Genomic DNA, 20,645 nt, shown 5'->3' on the forward strand with positions numbered 1-20,645 from the left:
CTCAAATCAGTAATAAAACATAGAGTGGGAAATTTTGACTGAACCAGCTCTCGTTGGCACATCACAGTGCATAGAACCCCCACACCATAGCCGTAAATGGTCAGTTGTAGAATAGCTTATTTCCTTCTCCATGAAACACATAGAGAACATTACATTTCTCTGATTAGACTCAATGCATTTTCTTGCTAGCATATGGATGTGACAGAGATAAGGACGGATACACAGAATGCGTTGCTTACTTTAGTAATGTTGCTGCATTCTCTTTTTTCATCCAGTAAATCTCATCCTCCTTTTTCATGCTCTTAATTGCTGAGCGAGACGGAACAAACAAAGTGATGTTTGTAGACTGAGAAATCAGGGATCTTGTATTGGGATCCTGAAATTGAAGCCACAGAATCAGATTGTGTCTCTGAACATAATTTCTTTTTATCTACTGTTAGATTTCTAATGAAGGTTAACGTTCTTCATTTATGGTTAGGGTTCTGAGAATCTAAACCTACACAGTATGGAGAAACTGATCATGTTGTTCTGGGGGTTTGTTAAAGGGATTGCCTGGCCACTTAAAATCTTAAATAACGTATGCTCAGAATGCTTTAAAATGATAATAGAATTAGAAGCAGCAGTGAAGGAAGAAATAGTAGAGCATACACTGACAGTTTGTCTCTGGCAGAATAATAGAATCCATAACCAAAACCCAACAGAGCCCATTATACCCATCAAGCACCACTGGTGTCCTGCATAAGCTGGATCTAGTAAATAGTATTATTATTATTTTTATTTTTTCTGTTCCTAACATATGCAGTACATGTGAACATAGCCTTACTGATCCACTGTCATTCTGCTTCCGATACTCCCCCCCCCCCACACTGGTTTCTGTACTTCCTAGACCCTCTTGACACAGGAGAAGTGAACTGTCAGCCAATAAGTGGCCTCAGCTGATGACTGGCTGAGCATTCACATTTCCATGATGGACCAAGGAGTACAGAGACTGGTGGAGGAGTTGGGAAGCATAGCAACAGGTGCCGCGGAGGGATTTGTAACATGCACATTACTTCTTTAATTACTTTAAAGCACTTTGGGCATTTTGTTAAACTTTTAACTGGCCAGGCAACCCCCTCAATATCATCCAGTTATAGGTGCACTATTAATCAGGATCCCTATGAGCAGGACTGAACATAAAAGGATCCATAAACCTGGCATTGGGGCATGCACCATCTACAGCAGCACACAGACAAGGGTTGCCAACCATAATGTATCTTTTTTCTGGACAACTTGTCTCAAAATCATGGACAGCCAATATTTTTATTGACCAATTGGAAAACCATATCGACTGATAAAGATTATAAATAAAACATGTCTAAGGCATAATATACTGATAAGAACTCATCACCAACCTTTACTGTGAGCTGTAAAATTATGATCATTACCACCAAATTAATATAGTCAAGTGCTATCAGCTGCAAAAAAAAAATCACGGACACATCTATTTTTTTTACGGACACAGGAAAAAAGTCACCTATTTTTACAGACTGTCCAGAAATTTCTAGACTGTTGGCAACCCTGACACAGACCATGTTGTGAGCTCGTAGGCGCTCCATGTGCTGCCATGTTGTGTTTCTGTGAAGCACATGAAGGTTTAGTATGGGCCACATGCACAGGGCCTTATCATTACAATATCTCCAACTTACATTCATAGATTTATAAAATTCTGAGGCTTCTGGAAGAGATGCAACCACCTATGACCAAATAAGAGGTGTTATAATGTTTATTCATCGAAAATGGAAAATGAGTATTTACATTTTTTGTTTGAATTCCTTGTCCTATAAAAAGGCCAAATAATAAATGCAGGATAAATGAAGCATAACAGAAATCGGAAGAGCTGTAACTGGCATATTGATGCGGACATACAGTCCTGATCAAAAGTTTAAGACCACTTGAAAAATGGCAAAAAATCATATTTAGCATGGCTGGATCTTAACAAGGTTCCAAGTAGAGCTTCAACATGCAACAAGAAGAAATGAGAGTGAGACAAAACATTTTTGAGCATTCAATTAATTCAAAATAACGATTAAACTGAAACATGCTGTTCTTCAGCTGATCAAAAGTTTAGGACCACATGCCTTTAAAAGGCTAAATCTGTGCAAAGATGTGGATTCATTGTCATTTTCTGTCAGGTAGTCACACTTTGTGATGGCAAAGGCAAAAAAACTCTCCCTTTATGAACGTGGTCGGGTTGTTGAACTGCATAAGCAGGGTCTCTCACAGCGCGCCATCGCTGCTGAGGTGGGACGCAGTAAGACAGTCATTTGGAATTTCTTAAATGATCCTGAGGGTTATGGAACAAAAAAGTAAAGTGGAAGACCCCAAAAAATTTCACCAGCACTGAGCCGGAGGATCCAATTGGCTGTCCGTCAAGACACTGGACGATCCTCAACCCAATTAAGGCCCTTACTGGTGCTGACTGCAGCCCCATAACCATCAGACTGCATCTGAGACTGAAGGGCTTCAAAAACAAAAAACTTCTTCAAAGACCTCGCTCCTTGAACGCCACATAACTGCTTGTTTGGACTTTGCAAGAGAGCACCAAACATGGGATGGTCCTGATGGTTTCCAATGTTACTGGCATGACAAGCAGATCCCACCTGAGATGTTTTCTACGCGCCACAGCGTGGGGTGCTTTTTCCTTCAGTGGAACAATGGAGCTTTAGGAAGTGCAGGGGCGTCAAACGGCTGCTGGCTATGTCCAGATGTTGAAGAGAGCATTCCTCATGACTGAGGGCCCTCGTCTGTGCGGTAACGACTGGGTTTTTCAACAGGACAATGCTACAGTACACAATGCCCGCAGGACAAGGGACTTCTTCCAGGAGAATAACATCACTATTTTGGCCCATCCTGCGTGTTCCCCTGATCTAAATCCAATTGAGAACCTTTGGGCATGGATGTTAAGGGAAGTTTACAAAAATGGACAACAGTTCCAGACAGTAGATGGCCTTCGTGGGGCCGTCTTCACCACTTGGAGAAATGTTCCCACTCACCTCATGGAAACGCTTGCATCAAGCATGCCAAAATTTTTGAAGTGATCAACAATAACGGCGGAGCTACTCATTACTGAGTTCATGTTTGGAAGTTGTATTTCTGTTTTTGGGGGGGTTTAGTTTTTTTTGGGAGGTGTGGGCCTAAACTTTTGATCAGCTGAAAAACAGCCTGTTTCAGTTTATTCGTTGTTTTCATTAAATTGAATGCTCAAATTTTTTTTATCTCACTCCCATTTCTTCTTGTTGCATGTTGAAGCTCTACTTGAAACCTTGTTAAGATCCAGCCATGCTAAATATGATTTTTTGCCATTTTTCAAGTGGTCTTAAACTTTTGATCAGGACTGTATCTGAGATACCTGTTAACATCTCAAGATACATCTTGTAATCAATAACAGTAATAACTATAGCTATTTCATGGTTTTTATTAAACTAAAGCCATGGTTTGGATATATGAATACTTACATCTGCTACATTTCCGTAGCAGATCTTTCCATTGCCTTCATACCCTTCTTTACAAACACACTCCCAGAAACCAGATGATACTTTTTGACATGTTGCCTATAGAAAATAATAAAGGTCAGTGCATTATTAAATCCAAATGAAATACACTTGAAAATGATATTTTTTGGGCATGCAACCTACCAGAAAATGACACTTTTCAGTCTCTCCTACGCAAGTGTTTACTGGCTCACACTGAGTCCCATCACCTCGAAAACCCTTTTTGCACTCACAGTCACTCTGCATTGGAGACATATTGCAGTTAGAGAACCATCTGGTTATGAATTTTCTTATACTAAATCTACCATCAGATATTAGTACAACATTTGAAGTATACTTGGCTGACAAACCTTTGTAATACTATGCCTTCACCAGACTTGATCACAGTTATATCTCGAGTCTAACACTTTAAAGAAAACCTGTCACCTCTCCGGACATGGCTGTTTTAGTAACTACCTGCATCCCTCTTGTAATACCAGTTCTGGAGCATTCTTTTATTATTCCTTCTAAAAGTTATGAATTACCGTATTTTTCACACCATAAGATGCATTCCTCCCCCCCTCCCCAAGGTGGGGGAAAAATGCCCCTGCATCTTATGGGCCGAATATTAGTACCGGAGGACCAGGAAGCTGTTGGCTGTGAAGGCTGCAATCAGCGTGAGGGCGCTCTGTTACCTCACGCTGTGCGTGCCAGTTTACAGCACAGTCGACGGAGGAGAAGGAAGAAGATCGTGGGCGGTGAGGAGCGGTGGTGTCCAGGAGCAGAAGAGGTAAGTGCTTTATTTATTTTGTGATCTGAGGCTGGGGGCTGCTGCAATATGGTCGGGGGCTGCATTATATATGATTGGGGGATGATTAACATATGGCTGGGGACTGATTAACATATGGCTGGGGGCTGATTAACATATGGCTGGGGGCTGATATGAGGCATGGAGGACTGATATGAGGCATGGGGGTCGCATCTGAGGTCTGATTGGGGTCTTTTTTATATTGGGCTCTGATCTGAGGTCTTATTAACATTGGTGATCTGACTGGGGCTGTGAGCTGAGGTCTGATTAATATTGGGGGTCTGACCTGAGGTGTAATGAAAAAATATTTGTTTCTTATTTTCCTCCTCTAAAACCTAGGTGCGTCTTATGGGCCGGTGCGTCTTATGGGGCAAAAAATACGGTAATTACTAGCAGTTTATAATGAAGGTCGAGATGGATGGTACCAGTTGGAGATGTGTCCCTGCACAGTCTGACACTGGCAGCACTAATTGGATAGTGTCAGACTGGGTAGGGACACACTCACGCTGGTAACACCCTGTTTGGCCTTTATTACGAGCTGCTGGCAATTCATTCATAGGTATAATAGAGGAATGGTACAGCATAGAGACATTAGAATAGATGTTCCAGACTTATTACATGGGGAATGCAAGTAGTTACTAATACAGACATGTCAGGAGAGGGGACAGGTCATCTTTCAATATATAGCACCATGACAGGACCGGACACAAGTTTTCAAATTAAAGTAAAGTAAATTAATCTTCTTTATCAGTCTGTAGACAGGTAGATCTCTAGTCAACATTTGGTGTAGGAAACAAATTTATTCAGTTCATGGGATAAAGCTGGTCATAGAAATTGTTGGCAGATCCAGTCATTTTTGATGGGATCTGCCAGCAATTTAAAGCTTGCCATATGCATTAGGTAGAGTCCTCTTACACTAATGTTACAAAATGAATGTTTGGCAAGCTTATGGCTAGCTTAGGCCAGTTTTACAAAATCATAATACAGGTGCGTTTTTGCATTTTAAAACGTAACCATCCTGCAATCCAGCAGGGTTGGCCATGCTTGCACACTATAGGAAATAGCGACGGCACCTCTGGTGGTCGGGACTGTGGGAGCATATAGGCACGCATGCGCAGTAGCTCCCGTTCTGGCCACCTCGTATCTGCGCTGCAGTGGTGGCCATGATCCCTGGAAACAAGCAGTGTATAATGCAATTGAAAAATGAATCCAAGACAATATGGACAATACATTAGTAAGTGTAAGTGTATGAGCTTTATCTACATGATAAATGCCACTTCCAGAAGTGAGACAACTCTTTTAACAGTGTCATAGAGCTCTATGGTGTGGTCCCTCCAGGTCATTACACCTGCAGCTGGGCTGAAATTTGCAGCCATAATAAAGGCACAAAATGGACCCATTATGTGGCTATGTGAAACTAACCTTAACAGGATTTTGTTGGATTTACATATGAATATGGAAAAAATATATATACTTATCTAATCAATTTCGCTTCGTTCCTGTATCAATGTTTAACAAATGTCCCATTCCCTTTTCCTTTATAAACTGAATGCCCTGACCCCCATGGGACACATCCTGTCCTCATGTATTTTGACTATGGAGGCCTTATCACTGACCTTCAGGCAGGGGAGTAGCTATAGGGGGTGCAGAGGTAGCAGTCACTAATGGGCCCAGGAGCCTGAGGGGGCCCAAAGACCCTTGTGCCACATAAGAAGACACCAGTATTATAGAAAGTGCATGCTGGTCAAGATACACCTCTGGCTGGAGGGAAGGGGTCATTTTTTACTTGGGCAGCATGAAGGCTATGTGCTTCTCTTCCCCTAGCCACAAAGCGCTGAGTAAGGGCTGTTGCACACGAGCGGATGCCGTGCGTGACATCCGCTGCGTGAATGACAGCCAAGACCCGATGCAGACACTGCAGAGGCACAGAGCATTAACATGATTAATAATACTTTTTGCCTCTCTGTGATCTTTTTACTACAAAATCACAGGGACAACTTTATCTCACTGTGATTTCGTAGTAAAGAGATCACAGAGAGGCACGGAGCATTATAAATCATGTTACTGCTCCGTGCTTCTGCTGTCCGCATCGGGTCTTGGCTGTCATTTACGGAGCGGATGTCACGCACGGCATCCGCTCGTGTGAAACAGCCCTTAAGGGGGCCAAGCTGAACTCTTGCACCAGGGCCCATGAGCAGTTAGCTACGCCTCTGCCTTCAGTTCTATGTTGCTGTCACATCATGTGGTAGGGTTCTGGACCAAATGCACTAAAAAGTCCACACAATTTCTCACAGTGACTTATTTGCCAAAATAGCTGCCCGAATATAGTTAATACTAGAAGAGTACGGCTGGGTGGTATTCCAGTATTACTACATACAATATGCCTCATTGATGATTTACAATATATAATGAACATCAAGGCAGTTATTCACCTGGCCAGGACCAATATATAGGCAGTCAGCATTTGGATGGCATCCTCCTCGGTCAGGAAGGAGACAGTTATTAATCTCTGAGCAGTCTACTCCATCGCCTGTCCATCCTGCACGACACACACATTTGAATTTTCCTGGTCCTGTTGGAATGCACTCAGCCTGTACAGACACATTGATATCAATGTCAGGATGTACATGGATAATTAATAGCACTCGATAACATACAACATGTCAATGACGCAATCTCAGTAAAATAAATGGACGCTTATGATAAAATTCTACATAGCCAGGCTTCTTCCACACGTCAGTGACAAGATGATGAATGTTTCATCTGTGAAGATGTCTGTGGTAGGTCTTCATTTTGCCCCCCATCTGTAGTGCTAGACTGAAAAAGGGATTTCCATAGTATCTTCTACCAGTGATCAGTGAAAATCACTGACAATACAGGGATGCCCTGTGTGTTCTGTCAGTGGTTTTCAGGACCCATAGACTTCAATGGTCATGTTTGATCTGCACCACGTACCAATGTAGTGCATGCATGCCTCTGTTGTTTTTCCACTAACCAATGGAAAAACACGGATGTGTGAATGAACAGATTAAAGTCAAAGGATCCATGTGCAGTCGGTGGAGAACATGGACACACACATCCGCTATTTACTGACGCCTGAAAGCGACTTTATACTGCATGCAGGAATGGGAATAAAGACAACTTACATTAACATTGCAGGGTGATTTGCCATAAACTATACAAGCATTTTCTTCTTTGCAATTTATTCCATCTCCGTCATATCCTAATTTACAAACACAGCTGAAAGAAATCATAAAGATCAACGTTACATATTATTTGGATCATCAGCGGTATATAACATGATATAATAAAAGTTATTAGATTTTATAATATAGCATGCATTTAGACTGCTAACTGTGTCTATGGCAAGCAGGAGAGAGACAGGAGATGGCACGCACGCACGGCGCATGCATTCTCTTTATACAGCTGATCGACGGGGGGGCCGGGTGTTGGATCCCTGCCAATCTGATGGGATTGGTCATCAGTATTGAAATCCTGGAAAATCCCTTTGACATTCAAATTGCATCACCAAGAAGAACAAATTTTCAAGCAACTATCTACAGTCTGTGACATAAAAACCAGATTGAAAGTAAACTTTTATAGTCACATGAAACCTCAAAAATCGAAACAAGAATGTGCCAGTTATTGCTAGTTGTCGCAAACTAAAAGGGACAATATCCTTGAACTTATAGACCACAGTTTATCACTCCACCAGATCACTACATGCCTAGGCCAAGATGTCAGCACTGTTCAACGTTGTGTGTCCCGGTGATTGGAGAACAATGACGAGGTGCAAGGAACCTCGGCAAGGATGGATCGTCTGTACTGTAGTGACCCATTCTGTACTATAAGCCTAGGGAGGCAAAGAGTGTCTACTCATGCCATCACAAAAGCATTTGCACAAAATTAGGCTACGAGCCAGATTTACAGCTATTGCACCGCAATCTGCGCCAGAAATACAATATAGGCGTATGAATGATCCCCTTAGGCTACTTTCACACTAGCGTTTTTGCAGGGTTCAGCAAAAATGCTTCAGTTACTCATAATACAATCATCTGCATCCATTATGAACTGATCCGGTTGTATTATCTATAACATAGACAAGTCGGATGCGTCATGAACTCCACTGAAAATCAATGGGGGACGGATCCGTTTTCTATTGTGTCAGATTGTGTCAGAGATAACAGATCCATCCCCATTGACTTGCATTGGGGGTAATGCCGGATCCATCATGCTCTGCATCCCAGGACGGAAAGCAAAATACAACATGTTGCGATTTGCTCTCCAGTATGGGAATGCAACTAAACTGAATGGAATGCATTTTGGAGCATTCCTTTCTGTCCAGTTCAGTTATGTCCCCATTGACAATGAATAGGGACAAAACTGAAGCGTTTTTTTCCGGTATTGAGCCCCTATGATGGATCTCAATACCAGACAATTAGCTATGTATGGTACATGCTAGACAAAGGGGTGGAACCCTGAAATGTAGCTATGTACGGTACATGCTAGACAAAGGGGGTGGAACCCTTAAATGTAGCTATGTACAGTACATGCTAGACAAAGGGGGTGGAACCCTTAAATGTAGCTATGTACGGTACATGCTAGACAAAGGGGGTGGAACCCTTAAATGTAGCTATGTACGGTACATGCTAGACAAAGGGGGTGGAACCCTTAAATGTAGCTATGTACAGTACATGCTAGACAAAGGGGGTGGAACCCTTAAATGTAGCTATGTACGGTACATGCTAGACAAAGGGGGTGGAACCCTTAAATGTAGCTATGTACGGTACATGCTAGACAAAGAGGGTGGAACCCTTAAATGTAGCTATGTACGGTACATGCTAGACAAAGGGGGTGGAACCCTGAAAAGTAGCTATGTATGGTACATGCTAGACAAAGGGGGTGGAACCCTGAAAAGTAGCTATGTATGGTACATGCTAGACAAAGGGGGTGGAACCCTTAAATGTAGCTATGTACGGTACATGCTAGACAAAGGGGGTGGAACCCTGAAAAGTAGCTATGTATGGTACATGCTAGACAAAGGGGGTGGAACCCTTAAATGTAGCTATGTACGGTACATGCTAGACAAAGGGGGTGGAACCCTTAAATGTAGCTATGTACGGTACATGCTAGACAAAGGGGGTGGAACCCTGAAATGTAGCTATGTACAGTACATGCTAGACAAAGGGGGTGGAACCCTTAAATGTAGCTATGTACGGTACATGCTAGACAAAGGGGGTGGAACCCTTAAATGTAGCTATGTACAGTACATGCTAGACAAAGGGGGTGGAACCCTTAAATGTAGCTATGTACGGTACATGCTAGACAAAGGGGGTGGAACCCTGAAAAGTAGCTATGTACGGTACATGCTAGACAAAGGGGGTGGAACCCTGAAATGTAGCCAAGTACAGTACATGCTAGACAAAGGGGGTGGAACCCTGAAATGTAGCCAAGTACAGTACATGCTAGAGAAAGGGGGTGGAACCCTGAAATGTAGCTATGCACAGTACATGATAGACAAAGGGGGTGGAACACTGAAATGTAGCTATGTACAGTACATGCTTGACAAAGGGGGTGGAATCCTGAAATGTAGCTATGTACGGTACATGCTAGACAAAGGGGGTGTAACCCTAAAATGTAGCTATGTACAGTACATGCTAGACAAAGGGGGTGGAACCCTGAAAAGTAGCTATGTACGGTACATGCTAGACAAAGGGGGTGGAACCCTGAAATGTAGCCAAGTACAGTACATGCTAGACAAAGGGGGTGGAACCCTGAAATGTAGCCAAGTACAGTACATGCTAGACAAAGGGGGTGGAACCCTGAAATGTAGCTATGCACAGTACATGATAGACGAAGGGGGTGGAACCCTAAAATGTAGCTATGCACAGTACATGATAGACAAAGGGGGTGGAACCCTGAAATGTAGCTATGTACAGTACATGCTTGACAAAGGGGGTGGAATCCTGAAATGTAGCTATGTACGGTACATGCTAGACAAAGGGGGTGTAACCCTAAAATGTAGCTATGTACAGTACATGCTAGACAAAGGGGGTGGAACCCTGAAAAGTAGCTATGTACAGTACATGCTAGACAAAGGGGGTGGAACCCTGAAATGTAGCTATGTACAGTACATGCTAGACAAAGGGGGTGAAACCCTGAAATGTAGCTATGTACAGTACATACTAGACAAAGGGTGCAGAACCCTGAAATGTAGCTATGTACAGTACATGCTTGACAAAGGGGGTGGAACCCTGAAATGTAGCTATGTACAGTACATGCTAGACAAAGGGGGTGGAACCCTGAAATGTAGCTATGTACAGTACATGCTAGACAAAGGGGGTGGAACCCTGAAATGTAGCTATGTACAGTACATGCTAGACAAAGGGGGTGGAACCCTGAAATGTAGCTATGTACAGTACATGCTAGACAAAGGGGATGGAACCCTGAAATGTAGCTATGTACAGTACATGCTTGACAAAGGGGGTGGAACCCTGAAATGTAGCTATGTACAGTACATGCTAGACAAAGGGGGTGGAACCCTGAAATGTAGCTATGTACAGTACATGCTAGACAAAGGGGGTGGAACCCTGAAATGTAGCTATGTACAGTACATGCTAGACAAAGTGGGTGGAACCCTTAAATGTAGCTATGTACAGTACATGCTTGACAAAGGGGGTGGAACCCTGAAATGTAGCTATGTACAGTACATGCTAGACAAAGGGGGTGGAACCCTGAAATGTAGCTATGTACAGTACATGCTAGACAAAGGGGGTGGAACCCTGAAATGTAGCTATGTACAGTACATGCTAGACAAAGGGGATGGAACCCTGAAATGTAGCTATGTACAGTACATGCTTGACAAAGGGGGTGGAACCCTGAAATGTAGCTATGTACAGTACATGCTAGACAAAGGGGGTGGAACCCTGAAATGTAGCTATGTACAGTACATGCTAGACAAAGGGGGTGGAACCCTGAAATGTAGCTATGTACAGTACATGCTAGACAAAGGGGGTGGAACCCTTAAATGTAGCTATGTACAGTACATGCTTGACAAAGGGGGTGGAACCCTGAAATGTAGCTATGTACTGTACATGCTAGACAAAGGGGGTGGAACCCTGAAATGTAGCTATGTACAGTACATACTAGACAAAGGGTGCGGAACCCTGAAATGTAGCTATGTACGGTAAATGCTAGACAAAGGGGGTAGAACCCTGAAATGTAGCTATGTACGGTAAGTAAGTGATAAGAATATCAAAAATTATTCCAGGTTTGTGTTTTTATTATTTTTTTTTGCAGCTTAAATCTTCCAGACTGGATGGCTGGCTGTAAATGCAGGATTTATAAGACAGAAGAGTACCTGGGCAAACCATTGAAGTATGCACACTCTGCGTGAGCGTGACAGAAAGTAACAAGTGGTCCACAAGGAGTAGTCCTCCTATCACAGAATTGTCCTGTGTATCCAGGTTTACATGATCCAGTCAGGCAGCTTCCATCACTGTCTATATGGTTATTGCAACTTCCATGGACACATCCACATTCTAAGGCAAAGTAAGATGACATTAGTATTCTGGTCTTGCTTTTTTATAGCTTTTCCAATTAATATGAAAATACTGAAAACTTTTTAGAACACCAAATCTTTAGAAGTTAAAAACCTTTTTTGAAATAAAAGACAGTTAAAAATCTCCATATTTTCTGATAAAAAAAATATATTTTTACTAAATGTCTTTAGAAGTAGAAACAGTGTTAAAGGGTTTCTCCCACCAGATTTGGAGATTTGGTCCTATTTAGCTGACTGACACTAGCGATGTGCTAGTGTCAGCAGTCCATAACAGTGTTCTTACTTATCATCTGTCTGCTGCCGTTCACCTTAAAAACGTACTTTTATAGATATGCTAATGAGCCCCTAGGTGCTATGTGGGCGTCATTAGCACCTAGGGGCTCCGTCCACTAACCATTTCAGCCGCCCATCGTGTCCCTCCAGCCCGCTCCGCTCCTGTTGATTGACTTGAAATTTCTCAGTATCTCGTACCAATTCCCGCGCCTGCGCCGTGCGCTTCTGTATTCGGCGCAGGCGCAGTGAGTGAATGCCGCGCTCCTGGTGCCGGCTTCCTCACTGTAACGTAGTTGGCGCAGGCGCAGTGAGGAAGCCGGCGCCGGGAGAATACAGAAGCGCACGGCGCAGGCGCGGGAATTGGTACGAGATACTGAGAAGTTTCAAGTCAATCAACAGGAGCGAGGCGGGCTGGAGGGAGCGATGGGCAGCTGAAATGGTTAGTGGACGGAGCCCTCTAGGTGCTAATGACGCCCACATAGCACCTAGGGGCTCATTAGCATATCTATAAAAGTACGTTTTTAAGGTGAACGGCAGCAGACAGATGATAAGTAAGAACACTGTTATGGACTGCTGACACTAGCACATCGCTAGTGTCAGTCAGCTAAATAGGACCAAATCTGGTGGTAGAAAACCTTTAACATATTTCCCTCATTCATATGCTGGATTCAGATCAGTCTTGCCATAGGCCACCTTTAGGTGAGTCTTGCTATTTTCTAGATATAGGCTATGTATCCAGGATGGATATGAATGATTTATTCATTTATTATTGCCTTCTTTTAGTTACCTATTAATGTCTATGCCTTCAGTCTGCAATTTGCATTATTACATATATCTACATGAAACATTTATTAGCTACCATATAGCACTTACTTTTGTCACAACGAGGGCCATACATGTCTGCATCGGAACAACGCTGGCAGTTAGAGCCCATAAATGCCTCATCACAGACACACGTCCCATTCCCTGTCATTCCATCCATACACTGAAAGATGCAAAAGAATAAATAATAAATTAAGATTGTATTTTTTTTTATATTGCTGAAAGGCAATGCATATTGGAAATGACAAGGTTAATAACCGCCAAGCTAGTGGTCCATCTGCCATCAAATATATGACTTCTGTAGACTGATATATTATATATATATATATATATATATATGTATATATATATATATATATATATATATATATATGGGTTGTATAGAATATATATACAGTACAAACCAAAAGTTTGGACACACCTTCTCATTCAAAGAGTTTTCTTTATTTTCATGACTATGAAAATTGTAGATTCACACTGAAGGCATCAAAACTATGAATTAACACATGTGGAATTATATACATAACAAAAAAGTGTAGTCACAAAAACCATCAAGCGCTACAAAGAAACTGGCTCACATGCGGACCGCCCCAGGAAAGGAAGACCAAGAGTCACCTCTGCTGCGGAGGATAAGTTCATCCGAGTCACCAGCCTCAGAAATCGCAGGTTAACAGCAGCTCAGATTAGAGACCAGGTCAATGCCACACAGAGTTCTAGCAGCAGACACATCTCTAGAATAACTGTTAAGAGGAGACTGTGTGAATCAGGCCTTCATGGTAGAATATCTGCTAGGAAACCACTGCTAAGGACAGGCAACAAGCAGAAGAGACTAAATAACACAAGGAATGGACATTAGACCGGTGGAAATCTGTGCTTTGGTCTGAGGAGTCCAAATTTGAGATCTTTGGTTTGTGCGACGCAGAAAAGGTGAACGGATGGACTCTTCATGCCTGGTTCCCACCGTGAAGCATGGAGGAGGAGGTGTGATGGTGTGGGGGTGCTTTGCTGGTGACACTGTTGGGGATTTATTCAAAATTGAAGGCATACTGAACCAGCATGGCTACCACAGCATCTTGCAGCGGCATGCTATTCCATCCGGTTTGCGTTTAGTTGGACCATCATTTATTTTTTAACAGGACAATGACCCCAAACACACCTCCAGGCTGTGTAAGGGCTAGTTGACCATGAAGGAGAGTAATGGGGTGCTTTACCAGATGACCTGGCCTCCACAGTCACCGGACCTGAACCCAATAGAGATGGTTTGGGGTGAGCTGGACCGCAGAGTGAAGGCAAAAGGGCCAACAAGTGCTAAGCATCTCTGGGAACTCCTTCAAGACTGTTGGAAGACCATTTCAGGTGACTAGCTCTTGAAGCTCATCAAGAGAATGCCAAGAGTGTGCAAAGCAGTAATCAAAGCAAAAGGTGACTTTTTTGTTATGTATATAATTCCACATGTGTTAATTCATAGTTTTGATGCCTTCAGTGTGAATCTACAATTTTCATAGTCATCAAAATAAAGAAAACTCTTAGAATGAGAAGGTGTCTCCAAACTTTTGGTCTGTACTGTATATATATATATATATATATATATATATATACACTGCCTGTCCCAAAAAAAAAGTTGCCACCTGGATTTAATTAAGCAAATAGTTATGAGCCTCCTATTGGATAATTACTGCATGGGCGATTATCTTTCAGCTGGCAACAAGTTATTTAACCCCAACTGGTGCAATGAGTTGCTTCTCATTTCTTAAACAACCATGTCGAAAGACACATCTCGTGGTTGTGGAAAAGATGTTAGTCTGTTTGAGAAGGGTCAAATCATTGGCATGCATTAAGCAGAGAAAACATCTAAGGAGATTGTAGAAACTACTAAAATTGCGTTAAGAACTGTCCAACACATTATTAAAAACTGGAAGGATAGTGGGGACCTATCGTATTCGAGGAAGAAATGTGGTGGGGAAAAAATCCTGAATAATCGTGATCGGCGATCACTTAAACATTTGGTGAAATCAAATTGAAGAAAAACAGTAGAATTCAGGGCTATGTTTAATAGTGAAAGGAAGAGCATGCACAATGCAAAGGAAACTCAAGGGATTGGGACTAAACAGCTGTGTAGCCGTAAGAAAACCACAAATCAGTGAGGCAAACCAGAAAAAAAGGCTTCAATTTGCTAGGGAGCATAAAGTTTGGACTCTGGAGTAATGGAAGAAGGTCATGTGGTCTGATGAGTCCAGATTTACCCTGTTCCAGAGTGATTGGCGCATCAGGGTAAGAAGAGAGGCAGATGAAGTGATGCACCCATCATGCCTAGTGCCTACTGTACAAGCCTGTGGGGGCAGTGCTATGATCTGGGGTTGCTGCAGTTGGTCAGGTCTAGGTTCAGCAACACTATGTGCCCCAAGAATGAGGTCAGCTGACTACCTGAACATACTGAATGACCAGCTTATTCCATCAATGGATTTTTTCTTCCCTGATGGCACGGGCATAGTCCAAGATGACAATGCCAGGATTCATCGGGCTCAAATTGTGAAAGAGTGGTTCAGAGAGCATGAGACATATTTTCACACATGGATTGGCCACCACATTGTCCAGACCTTAACCCCATTGAGAATCTTTGGGATGTGCTGGAGAAGGCTTTGCGCAGAAGTCAGACTCTACCATTATTAATGCAAGATCTTTGTGAAAAATGAATGCAAAGCTGGATGGAAAATAAATCTTGTGACACTGCAGAAGCTTATTGAAACAATACCACAGCGAATGCGTGCCGTAATCAAAGCTAAAGGCTATTTTTTGTTGGCGACTTTTTTTTGGGACAGGCAGTGTATATACAAACCGGATTCCCAAAAAGTTGGGACACTATACAAATCGTGAATAAAAACTGAATGCAATGATGTCTAATATTTTATTCAGAATAGAACATAAATCATGGAACAAAAGTTTAAACTGAGAAAATGTACCATTTTAAGGGAAAAATATGTTGAATCAGAATTTCATGGTGTCAACAAATCCCAAAAAAGTTGGGACAAGACCATTTTCACCAATGTGTGGCATCTCCCCTTCTTCTTACAACACTCAACAGACGTCTGGGGCTCAAGGAGACCAGTTTCTCAAGTTTAGAAATAGGAATGCTCTCCCATTTTTGTCTAATACAGGCCTCTAACTGTTCAATCGGCTTGGGCCTTCTTTGTTGCACCTTCCTCTTTATGATGCGCCAAATGTTCTCTATAGGTGAAAGATCTGGACTGCAGACTGGCCATTTCAGTACCCAGATCCTTCTCCTACGCAGCCATGATGTTGTGATTGATGCAGAATGTGGTCTGGCATTATCTTGTTGAAAAATGCAGGGTCTTCCCTGAAAGAGATGACGTCTGGATGGGAACATATGTTGTTCTAGAACCTGAATATATTTTTCTGCATTGATGGTGCCTTTCCAGACATGCAAGCTTACCATGCCACACGCACTCATGCAACCCCATACCATCAGAGATGCAGGCTTCTGAACTGAGCGTTGATAACAACTTGGGTTGTCCTTGTCCTCTTTGGTCCGGATGACATGGCTTCCCAGATTTCCAAAAAGAACTTCGAATCGTGACTCGTCTGACCACAGAACAGTCTTCCATTTTGCCACACTCCATTTTAAATGATCCCTGGCCCAGTGAAAACGCCTGAGCTTGTGGATCTTGCTTAGAAATGGCTTCTTCTTTGCACTGTAGAGTTTCAGCTGGCAACGGCGGATGGCACGGTGGATTGTGTTCACTGACAATGGTTTCTGGAAGTATTCCTGAGCCCATTCTGTGATTTCCTTTACAGTAGCATTCCTGTTTGTGGTGCAGTGTCGTTTAAGGGCCCGGAGATCACGGGTATCCAGTATGGTTTTACGGCCTTGACCCTTACGCACAGAGATTGTTCCAGATTCTCTGAATCTTCGGATGATGTTATGCCTAGTTGATGATGATAGATGCAAAGTCTTTGCAATTTTTCGCTGGGTAACACCTTTCTGATATTGCTCCACTATCTTTCTGCGCAACATTGTGGGAATTGGTGATCCTCTACCCATCTTGGCTTCTGAGAGACACTGCCACTCTGAGAAGCTCTTTTTATACCCAATCATGTTGCCAATTGACCTAATTAGTGTTAATTGGTCTTCCAGCTCTTCGTTATGCTCAAATTTACTTTTTCCAGCCTCTTATTGCTACTTGTCCCAACTTCTTGGGGATTTGTTGACACCGTGAAATTTTGAATCAACGTATTTTTCCTTTAAAATGATACATTTACTCGGATTAAACGTTTGATCTGTCATCTACGTTCTATTACAAATAAAATATTGACATTTGCCATCTCCACATCATTGCATCCAGTTTTTATTCACGATTTGTATAGTGTCCCAACTTTTTGGGAATCCAGTTTGTATATATATCTATATCAGGGCACAGTAAATTTTGAAGGTCACTTGGAAAAGGGTTTACCCCAAAAAACAGAAATAACTGTCAGTTTTTTTAGTATTCATGGGATGGTTGTAGGGGTTCCCAGTGGTAAAGATGAGAATCACTGCATTTGGCTAAAGTTACAACACGTATGGTGTATGCACCAAAAAATCTACTGGCATATACAGTGATGTGCCCATAGCCTTCAGTATTCAAATAAATGGCCAAAATTTGCTAGTATTCAGTGGGATCCTGCATTTCAAACTGCACTTCACTTTTCAATATAGCAATACATAAAAATGTATACAGCGTGGCATACTTTTTTAAAGGGCTTCACAGGAAGATTTATGAAACTGCATACATTATACCATCATCTTCTACCTTGTAATGATCCCAAGCAACTGGTTTTAGCCCTAAAACCTGCAGAATTAGTAATGCAGCTCTGAAACTATCACTTAGCATAGGTACAAGATAAGTGGTGCAATTTTAAAGTCATGCAACTCCTGTAGAAATGCACATTACTTCTGTAAGTAAAGTGCAAAATAGTATTCAAAGGTGAACCTGCAAACATTTTAATACATGTGGTAGATATACCTCTCCATTTCCCGAGCATGGATTAGTAAAGCCTCCGGGACAAGGTCTGCATTCAGGGCCATAAAATCCTTTGCAACACTTAGGGACCTACAAGAGGATCATAAGCAAATCATGAGATAAACTGGCTCAAAAACCTACTTTAAATGTATTATTTTTTAATTCACTCCAAAAAACATATATACTTTAGATTTGGGGGGTCATTTATTAACCTGAAATACACCTATATTAGGCATATTTCAGGCGCAGATTGCGGCACAAAGGGTAGATGTGTAGCAATCTGCTTCTTTCACCCACTCACGCCAACGCCATGTCTAAAAGTGTGGGTGTGGTGTGGGTGTGGAAGGGGGCAGGCCCACCTTTTTCATAATTTTCTATGCTTGTTTTAGATGTAGAAAATGGTCTAAATGTAAACCAACTAGGAAGCTGGCTTACATTTAGAGGCAGTGCTGGACGCAACAAAGTTATGGAGAGGCCTGCGACTTTCCATAACTCTGGCGATCTACCGCCAGCGATGGGGGGGCTTTATTAAGACTGGCGTCTAAAATGACAGTCTTAATAAATGACCCCCTTAGTGCTGTGGAGCAAGGATATTTTGAACTATGGACATTTGCCCCTATTGCTACTATGCACGTATACTGTTTTATATTGTTGAACTGGATTTTATAGGTTTATAGTAATATATCATGTTAATTTGGACTGTTATTGCACTATATTTGCACTGCTTTGTGGAATGGATTAATGCACAGCCAGATAATACTGGGAGACTTTGAGACTTTCTTTACATGTACTGAGAAGTTAGAAATCTTTCACAGTTAGGGCTCATTCAGACGGCCGTATGCTATCCGCAAAAATGCGGATCCGTTTTTTTGCGGATTAGATGCTGACCTATTCACTTCTATGGGGCCCTTTTCTATTCCAAGGCTCCGCAAAATAAATGAAACATGTCCTATACTTGTCCGTGAAAATCAGGACATGGCCCTATTGAAGTCTATGGGTTAGCAAAAATACTGAATGCTATCCGTTTTTTTGCGGATCCGCAAAAAAACGGATAGCATTCAGTATTTTTGCGGACAGCATACGGCCGTCTGAATGAGCCCTTACTATAAGTAACTTTGCAAAGGGGGGAAAAAATGGCCACACTGACCTTTTGACTGTCTGGTTTAGCTCTGTTGTTTATATTTGATTACTTGTTTAGCCATTCTCAGAGACTTGTATTGAAACTCTATATAAGTCTATGACAGCCTGAAGTTGCAACAATGTTTCTGTTTAGGCCTCATGTACATGGCCGTGTATTGCTGTACTGTGGCGGCAGCAGGGAGCGCACGGCGTCATAGCAACCAATGACGCCGTGCGCTCATACTCTGCCTGACTGCACGATTGACCAGAAGAAGATGCTGAGGCGGGATACTTTGTCTCAGAACCAGTGTTACCAGCACTTTGGCCAGAGGGCCAGCCAGATGACTGAGCCATAGACCCTGGACCACCAGCCACTAGGCATCTTAAAGAGGACCTTTCATCAGTTTTAACATAGACAAATTATGGTATTACCTTGTAGGGCGGCCCCCACTGATGCCATGGATGTATTCCTTGTATTCTAATGAGCAGTATCGTTGCAATGGGGCGGAGACACAGTCTTCTGCTGTGGGCGTCTCCTTCTCCCTGGCTGTGAGTGCGATCCAATCAGAGCAGACCGCTCACAGCCAGGAAGAAATCTTGTGAGAACTTGAACTCCTTCTCCCTGGCTGTGAGCGGCCCGGTCTGATTGGATCGCGTTCACAGCCAGGGAGAAGGAAACGCCCACAGCAGAAGACTGCGTCTCCGCCCCATTGCAATGATACTGCTCATTAGAATACAAGGCGGCTTTTAAAAAATAAAAACATCCATGGCATCAGTGGGGGCCCCCCTTCAAGGTAATACCATAATTAGCCTATTTTAAAACTGATGAAAGGTCCTTTTTAAAGTGAGAAAGGGACAGCTAGTTTCGGTCTCTCCTCAATCTAGAACCTTCTTCTGCCCGGGAGGAGACTGGAGAAGACAGTTCAGTGCCTTGCCTGTATTGTTTTGCACTTGAGTTTTTATAGTAAAGAAACAAACTGGTTTACTTCACACCCTGACTCTCTGGACTGATTTTGTGCACCACGCTTTACCATTCTCCCTGGAGAGCAGAAATATGTGGTGACACCTCAACGATGTCCAGGGGTCAGAACGTAACATTGGGGCCAACTTAAACCTGGCCACTGCATAGAGGTGGGGACATAAACTATCAAAGAGCATACTTACTGGTACAGTAATGTTGCAGTATCTTGAGCAACCACCCACTGAGTAGTCACTATCCATAATAGATTTTTGGTAGACACACTTGTGTGTAAAGAGAGACTGAAAGCAAATGACAGATATGTTACATGTTATCTGTTATTCATCATGGGATATGTTATACAGAATGTTTTTCATCATGGGATATAGGATCTTACTGTTTCTGCAGTTCCTGGTGGACATCTACTGTGGAGAACCATAGTACAGGAAACACAGAAGCCCTATTGTAAAAATACAGTTGTAACCTGCATGCAGTGTATAACTCAAACACTAGATTTAAAAAGTCTCTATAAACCGGTAATATTTTCCATAAGGGAATTCACTCATTCGAACTT

At 42.4% G+C, this 20,645-nt stretch overlaps 1 protein-coding gene across 1 annotated transcript in view; it reads right to left on the reverse strand.

Annotated features, from left to right (window-relative positions):
* STAB2 (stabilin 2) overlaps nucleotides 1-20,645 on the reverse strand; it is a 165,242-nt gene that overhangs the window by 88,955 nt on the left and 55,642 nt on the right. The window contains exons 19-29 of the mRNA XM_044280594.1: nucleotides 20,469-20,531; nucleotides 20,278-20,373; nucleotides 17,998-18,084; nucleotides 13,028-13,139; nucleotides 11,681-11,861; nucleotides 7,467-7,560; nucleotides 6,753-6,911; nucleotides 3,678-3,773; nucleotides 3,498-3,593; nucleotides 1,689-1,736; nucleotides 240-376 (exon numbers count right to left, since the gene is read on the reverse strand). Of these exons, the coding sequence (XP_044136529.1) occupies nucleotides 240-376; nucleotides 1,689-1,736; nucleotides 3,498-3,593; nucleotides 3,678-3,773; nucleotides 6,753-6,911; nucleotides 7,467-7,560; nucleotides 11,681-11,861; nucleotides 13,028-13,139; nucleotides 17,998-18,084; nucleotides 20,278-20,373; nucleotides 20,469-20,531 (1,169 nt within the window). The remainder of the gene's footprint in view (nucleotides 1-239; nucleotides 377-1,688; nucleotides 1,737-3,497; nucleotides 3,594-3,677; nucleotides 3,774-6,752; nucleotides 6,912-7,466; nucleotides 7,561-11,680; nucleotides 11,862-13,027; nucleotides 13,140-17,997; nucleotides 18,085-20,277; nucleotides 20,374-20,468; nucleotides 20,532-20,645) is intronic.

This window comes from Bufo gargarizans, chromosome 2 (assembly GCF_014858855.1).
Source record: "Bufo gargarizans isolate SCDJY-AF-19 chromosome 2, ASM1485885v1, whole genome shotgun sequence".
Lineage (NCBI taxonomy): Eukaryota > Metazoa > Chordata > Amphibia > Anura > Bufonidae > Bufo > Bufo gargarizans.